General features: G+C 52.6%; 1 protein-coding gene across 1 annotated transcript in view; it reads right to left on the bottom strand.

Moving 5' to 3' along the window:
- Positions 1–7,717, bottom strand: part of Zmat5 (zinc finger matrin-type 5) — a 35,392-nt gene that overhangs the window by 7,052 nt on the left and 20,623 nt on the right. Inside the window, exons 3-4 of the mRNA XM_021177622.2 lie at positions 2,896–2,958; positions 1,373–1,453 (exon numbers count right to left, since the gene is read on the bottom strand). Of these exons, the coding sequence (XP_021033281.1) occupies positions 1,373–1,453; positions 2,896–2,958 (144 nt within the window). The remainder of the gene's footprint in view (positions 1–1,372; positions 1,454–2,895; positions 2,959–7,717) is intronic.

Genomic DNA, 7,717 nt, shown 5'->3' with positions numbered 1-7,717 from the left:
CACACTCTGAGCAGTGTGGGTAAGTCACACTCTGAGCAGTGTGGGTAAGTCACACTCTGAGCAGTGTGGGTAAGTCACACTCTGAGCAGTGTGGGGTGGGTCTTTTGATTTCATGTATGTCAATACACTATTGCTCTCTTCAGACACACCAGAAAAGTGCATGGAATTCCATTACACATGACTATGAACCACCATGTGGTTGCTGGGAATTGAACTTAGGACCTCTGGAAGAACAGTTAGGGTTCTTAACCACTGAGCCACCGCTCTAGCCCTGTGGGATGGGGGAGGGGGGTCTTGAGCCAGGGGAAAATAAACTGGTGGATCCATATTGACTCAGCAGCAGGCTCTGCACCGACACCGCATAGGCATCCTCTCACCCACCTTCACAATTACTCAGATGCCAAGGTTACAGGGGAGCTGATGGAACTGTCAGCTGCCCTAGGCCTCATCCTGGCTTTTATCCACTGAACCCTGCCTCCTGCTCAAGGCCTATGGCCTCTGTTCCCTCCACTGTAGGCCAACCACTCATTCCTTGACAGCACATGTGTAGCCAAGAGCTGGAGACTGCAACTGCCAGGACGCCAGCTGCCCCAGGAGGCCTCACGTCTGCCCCAGGGTGAGGGTGGGGAGGTCCTGGAAACCCTATGTGCTGCCTGCCAGCCTGCAGGACCTTCTGCTTGAGTGCTGCCTCATTTTCTCCACCTGCTCAATCAGGTGCTACAGGTGACAGTGAGGGGCATCCAGGGGGAAGCTGCCGGGTCTGTAATTGGGAATGAGCAGTGAACCCAGAGGCAGCCGTGCCAGCTCTCACGGAAGTCACACTAACCAGGCTGCCGGGAGCCTCAGCACAGGCAGTGCTTTCTTTGGGGGTGGGATAGGAGGCAGGACTCAGGTCTCAGGCTTGAACTAGCTATGCAGTTCAAGTTCAGCAGGACAACTTCAACTCCAGATCCTCCTGCCGTCTGGGATTACTTGTGTGTGTCACCAAGCCCAGTAGGGAAGTATCTTTGGCAGCCTTCATCCTCATAGCTGTAGGGTACTTGCCTGGTGCTAAATAAGGACTCAGTGTTTCCTGACTGCAGGGGAGAGGGACGGGAGGGAGAGGTAAGCATCCCAGAACAACAGGGACTAGTGAGGGCAGAAGGCAAGCCGAGGGCATACCGTCAAGGTCCTGGGAAGAAGCCACTGTGCTTCATTTCTGAGGGACACAGCCCTGTTCCTGACACCCACTCAACCGGAAGGTTTGGGATTCCCCATCAGCCTGGGCAGTCCTTGCTTATTTACACAGCACATGCCAGTAAGGGAGAGCGTGGGGTGGCACAGGGCAGCCTCTCCCATCCCCACCCACCAATCCTGCTTCACCTCTACGTACCTTCCACCTGGACGCTCAGCTCCTGCAGATCTTGTTCTGACATGTGGGAAAACCTGCAGTTGGAGCCAAAGTCGCACTGGCCTGCAATGGGAAGACAGTTACTCTCCGCTGAGGAAGTTTCCGCTTCAGCTAAGGGCACTCTGACAGTCAGGTCTCAGAGTTTTAGGGCAGGAGTTTAGGATCTAGAGTAGCAGCCCCAGTCAGGAACAAAAAAATCCAGACTCTCTGTGGCTCTACTCACATTCAGGAGCCCGAGGTACCAGTCTGGCCCATCAAGCATCAGGACTCCATGAGAGTCTGGCTGAAACTTGTCAGTGCTGAGCCACACAGGCATGAGCAGGTCATGCTTATCACGTCCGTGCATGGGGCTAGTATCTGTGGGGCTCAGTGAGCTGCATGTGGAGTCCTGAGAGGCTCACACTTCCTCTCTAGGTCGCCGTACACGCTGTGCCCCTGTCTGGCGCTCTACCAGCTCACTTAGCTTGTGCATGCAGCTGGACTGCTCCTCGGAGACCTTGGAGGCATCTTTGCCAAGGAGAAGTCAATGTTTGGATGACTTCCCCGTTATCAATCAAGGAATCTGAAGTATGTCTTTCGAAATTACAGACTAGTGATGTCCTCAGCTAGGCTAACTAGCAGCAGCACACACATCCCAAGGCCAAGCCTGCAGGCTTGGTGGTCACTGGTCAGGCAGCACTGGCTCCGGAGGGGAGTCTGGACTTGCCCACAGTAAGCACCTGAATACACGAGGTGGGTCCTTGTGGTTTCTACCTTTGCTTTGGCTGCCCAGAAGCTCAGGCCAATCCCTTAGAGGAGCTCACAGGCCCTCTAAAACAGCAGAGACCAGTTTTCCCACCATCGCCTGACTTTCCATCCTTATATGTGTTTGGGTTTTTTTTTGGTTTTGTTTTTGTTTTTTGAGACAGGGTTTCTCTGTGTAGCCCTGGCTGTCCTGGAACTCACTCTGTAGACTACGTTGACCTCAAACTCAGAGATCCACCTGCCTCTGCCTCCCAACTGCTGGGATTAAAAGCATGCGCCACCATGCCTGGTGAGTTTGAATTCTTAATGCTCGTGACTTCACCTCCTAAGTGAAGATGGGACAGCACCGGCACACCAATCCTATACTCATTTCCTTATGAGCTTAGGCCTTCAAAGGAACACCTAGCACACGTGGCTCTGACTCTGAACTTGTAATTCTAGACCTGTTCTTATCTCTGTTCTGCCTGCTGGGAAAGAGAACACAGGAGATCAGGCTCCCTTGCTAACTTAACCAGCTGATCTATGACTTCAGTAGTCTTCCCTGGCTTACATCCCTGAGGGCTTCTTATTCTAAGTGAGCCAATAAAATCCTATTCAACATCTGAGGGTCTTTCTAGGTGAGAAGACATTCCGAGAGATGTTACAACTGACCAAGACTACAAGTGGTTTAGGATGGTGGCAGGGACTGGAGGAGACACTAGTGGGTGCTACGCAGGCCAGACAGGATGACACTTTTCTGTCAGGAGCAGAGTTGAGCTTACCTGTCAGCAGGAATTTCCTGCAGGGTCGCTTGTTCTGTTCATCCAGCAAGATGGCAGCTGCATCTGGAAGAAAAGGCTGGATTCAGATGGCTCCACCTGGGAGGGAGAGCCTCGGGGTGTGACATCAGTGGTACACAGCCCTAAGGAGAGAGCTCTCTATCCATGGAGGAGTGTAAGCTGGGGTTGGCCACAGTGATGGAGATGGATAGAGGGGTTCAAAGTGAGGTAACCTCCACTCCCTACACCCCCTCGGGACCAGCTGAAACCAGGAAGCATTGAGGCTCTGAGCAGCAGGCTGTCTGCACAATGGGTTCAGATGGGGAGGTTTATTTGAAAAATCTAGCACCACAGGACCTCTGTGTGCTTCCTGCAAGCTGGTGAGCAGTCACAGAGCACACACATGTCCTACTCCATGGCAGGCCACACATACAACAGTGACCTATCACTTAGTGATGTCACGACTATTCTAGTTGGTGACAGCTACACAACAATGTGTCCTTGTTATTAAGTGACACATAGTATTTCAACATGAAAAACTTTTCTCAAAGTCCTGATGCACAGGATGGCATCCCACCAGGGCCTAGGGATGGCTCGAAGAGGGAGGTTGTGACCCCCACTCTTCATTTCTCCTGGCATCAGCGGTAGAGACTCAAAGCCGCACCAGCACAGCCTGTACAGGGCTTCTCAGCAGTCAATCTGGATGCTAATTTAACTCTGGCTTCTAATTTCTCCTCTCTTTATTCTCATTGTACAGTTATGGTTTTAAAATTGTGTGCTTCTCAGCCGGGCGTGGTGGCACACGCCTTTAATCCCAGAACTCGGGAGGCAGAGGCAGGCGGATTTCTGAGTTGGAGGCCAGCCTGCTCTACAATGTGAGTTCCAGGTCAGCCAGGGCTACACAGAGAAACCCTGTCTCGAAAAACCAAAAAAACAAAAACAAAACCCTCTGTAAGTTGGCCAGGCATGGTGGTGCACACCTGTAGTCCTTGACACTTGGAAGGGTGACTGACAAAGACTGTTTGAGAATAGGAGTTCAAGGTCAGCTTAGGCCATAGAGCTAGATCCTCTCTCCCTCTCCCTCTCCTCTCCCCTTCCTTCCTTCCTTCCTTCCTTTCTTCTTCTTCTTTTTTTTGTTTTTCGTTTTTGTTTTTTCAAGACATGGTTTCTCTGTGTAGCCCTAACCGTTCTCAAACTCAGAGATTCCCGTCTCTGCCTCCTGAGTGCTGGGGTTAAAGGTGTGCACCCAGCAAGATCCTGTTTCAAAACAGACAGACGACAGACAGACAGATCTGAATAAAGTAGGAACACCTGACCTCAGAGGGCCTTCTATCCACCCTGGACAAGAGGAAAGGTAGGCTGGACACCTTTCCGAAGGCCATGGGCTCTTCAGAGTCCAGGAGACTTGAGCTCAAACCCCAGGTGCGCATGGCCACAGGCAGCTGCTCTTTGCGGCTCTGACTTTGCATGTAAAGGGAACAAAGTTCCCAGCTGCCAAGAGCTGCTGTGGAAACTGAATGGGACAATGGATGGGAAGCCCTTGAGAGGCCAAGTCCTGCTGGGTCCCTCAGAACCACAGGGCTTCCCAGCACTTCCAAGCAGACACAGTTGTCCCCTCCCGACAAGACTGCTATGCGGTGCGGTGCTAACAGCTCCATCCTGCAGAGGTAGGGGCTGAGCCTGAGGCAGGGATGAGCTGCACAAGGACATGAGGTCAGGGAGCAGCAGCAGCTACTTGGCACTGTGGTCTAGAGTCTAGAGTCCTGCTCTTTCAATGTGACAGCTCGCAGGTGGCCGGGTGAGTAACAGTGGATATCAGAGCAGGAAGTCTTTGGGGATGGGAGTTGCTATCAGGGAATCCATGCAGTCTGAGGTCACCAGGCTGGAGAACCAGCCATCTATCACTGGGACTACAGACACTAATGGCCTACCTTCCAGGAACCTTCTAGGCCCAGTATTACTGAGGCTGGTTGGAGGACTGAGCCTGGATCCCAGATAAGGGACCCCGAGTGGATAGCTGAGTGTGGGAGAATCCCACACTACCTAGCCTCTGGCTGGTGTCTCATTGCAGAAGCATGTGGCAGCTAGGAATACGCATGGGCAATCTATTCCTTCAGGTTCTCTGTGGTCCAGATGGCCATGAACTGATCCTCCCAAGTCAGCCTCCTTGGGGGCCGGGGTTACAGGCCGGCATCGTCAGCAGTGAGTCTTAGGCTCACCCGTATGTTTTCCCTCTTAGACAGGATCTCGCTCTGAAGCCCTGGCTGACTTTGGACTCACTGTGTTGCTTTGGCTACCTCTTTCCTCTCCTGCCTCAGCTTCCCGGGTCAGGGTTATACAACATGCGTGCACTTTCCAGTTCTGTTTTAGTTTCCCCGAGAGGGGGAGTCATTGTAGTCACTAACAAGTCCTCGGTGCCTCTGAAGGACTCCACACGGAGACCCTGCAGCGGCCCAGGCCCTGCAGAGAAGCCTTGCTCTCTCCTCGGCAGGCAAGGCTCTTTGTGAGCTTAAGTGTCAGTCCTTCAGGCTTCACCTTTTTAAACACCCAGCTGCCCCTGGGGCACGATGCTTGGTTGCTCTTTTAGCCCTTTGTCTCTGAAGCATCACTTAGCCGTCCTTCCCTGGTCCAGGCACTGTGCCAGGCTGTGGAGTTAAGTGCAGATCAAGTGAGGTCCCGTCCATCCTCCCCATCCACAGCTGCACTACTGTCCAGGGTGTCATGGCAGTAAGTGTTGAACCTGTCACCAGACGACCAGGCTCTTCCTGGAGATTTGCTGTCTGACTTGAGTTCTGAGATTCAGGGACTGTCCTGAAGTGGGAGGACAGTGGGATGGGCAAGTCCACAGAGAGGAGATGCAGGGCAGGAAGGAAACGACAGCAGAATGCAGAAGCCAGAGCAAGCCAAGGACTTAGCCTAAAGCACCTTGCATAAAAGAGCACAGGGCCCTTGAGATGGCTCAGCAGATAAAGGTGCTTGCTGCCTGGTCTAAAGGCTTGAGTTCCATACCTAGAACCCACATGGTAGAATAAAACTGATTTTTACAAGTTGTCCACACACACGCACTCACAAACACACAAGTAACTCATACAACACTGTGTGAAAAGAGAGCCCTGCTTTATCCACCTCTGAACCTTCAAAGGCTGGCTGTGAGCTCAGTACTACTAGGTACTCACTAAGCAATGGCTGAATGACTGAACTCATGAGACAAAGGGCCTGAGGTCAATGCTTCCGTGGATATACAGACATCATTCCTACTTGATATACTGTTCTGTGCTAGTCACCATGGCACTACTGTGCTCCTTCCCCTATTGTTATGTCTGTTTTACATACAATGAACTTAGGCTCACATGGTCAGTAACTGACAGGCAGCTGGTCTTCAGGGCCTGTGCCTGTCCTAACCATGGCCCACGGCACACCAGTTGCTAGAGGGCTCATGGATTTGTCTGAAGGGACAGAACAGTGCTGAGTGAAGCCTCAGCTCTAGGTGACACGCACAAGTGCCTGCCTCTCAGGGTCTGCAGAGCTGCTGTGATCAGGCAAGAGGACGCTACTCAAGAGAAGCCTCCTGAGGAAGTGGGAAGACCTCATGTCCTGCTCAGCCACCAACAGCCAGAGACCCCCGGGGGGTCATCATCTGTAAGTGGGGGCTCCTGGCAACCAGCCTTCCTCACAGAGCTGCTCAAAGGACAGTGTGGCTGTTGATGTGAGGAGTCCTGAGGAGGGGGCTCATGGTGTCTGTCCTTTCACCTTTCTGTAAGGAATATGAAGCCCTCTGCTGCTCAGCCCCGAACCCAGGACATGGGCCTAGGAACCAGTGCCAAGATGATCTTAGCCCAGGCGATGCCAGATCAGCCTTTCTTGGGTCTGGGAGGTAGGAGGCCTTGCCTGACGCCAGGCTTCTGAGGAGCCCCACTGTTCCAGAACTCCTACCCGACCTCCACTCTCAGCCTCTGACCCCACGACTATGCTGGTGAGCCACTCTCCCTCTGTTAAGTCTTGGAGCCTTGCTTTTCTTACCTGAAATAGATGAGCATCTGAGAGATTTAAAGTGGCCCTGGCTGGTCTGCAGAGTGAGCTCCAGGATAGCCAGGCAACAGAGTGAAACTCTGACTCTGTCTTAAAACAACCAACCAACCGTGGCTGGTCCCAACCCCTCCCCCTGGAACCTGCATAAGGAGATGCTCTCAAAGGCTCTGTGTTGTTTTGATTGAGATGAGGTCTTGCAGTATACCAGGCTGGCTTCGAACTCCTGGACGTGTAAGGCGGGCTTAGTGACTCTTGCCTATGATACTACACCTAAGAGGCAGAGGCAGGAGAATTGCTGCAGGTCAAGGCCAGCCTGGGCTACATAGTGAGTTCCAGGGTCCAGACCTTGTGCTGGAGTGATCCTGTTTAAAGGGACAAGACAAAAACCCGCTGGCCTCAGGTGATCTTCTTGCCTTAGTTCCCAAGTAACCCCTCCGAAGCTTCTAAGCCTCAGCAGCATGCTTACCTAAAGGTCCCTAGACAATGTAGACGCACAATCAGGGGTGAGAGCCACTGTCTTACGAGTCACTCCAAAGAAGAAATGGCTTCCCCTTTCTTGCCTTCTTGGCTGCTAAGACTCAGTTTGTAGCTTGCCAGCTCTGAGTCCTGCCCCACACCAGCCCTGAACCTCGAGTGCACAGGCACTACCCACCTCATTCCAGGACCTCCTGGTCCACGCAGCCACAGTGCCTGTTTTAGTCAGGGTTTCTATTCCTGCCCAAACATCATGACCAAGAAGCAAGTTGGGGAGGAAAGGGTTTATTCGGCTTACACTTCCATGCTGCTGTTCATCACC

Source organism: Mus caroli, chromosome 11 (genome assembly GCF_900094665.2).
Source record: "Mus caroli chromosome 11, CAROLI_EIJ_v1.1, whole genome shotgun sequence".
NCBI classification, from domain to species: Eukaryota; Metazoa; Chordata; class Mammalia; order Rodentia; family Muridae; genus Mus; species Mus caroli.
Note: the sequence above shows the minus strand (reverse complement) of the source record. Positions and strands in the feature narration are given on the sequence as shown.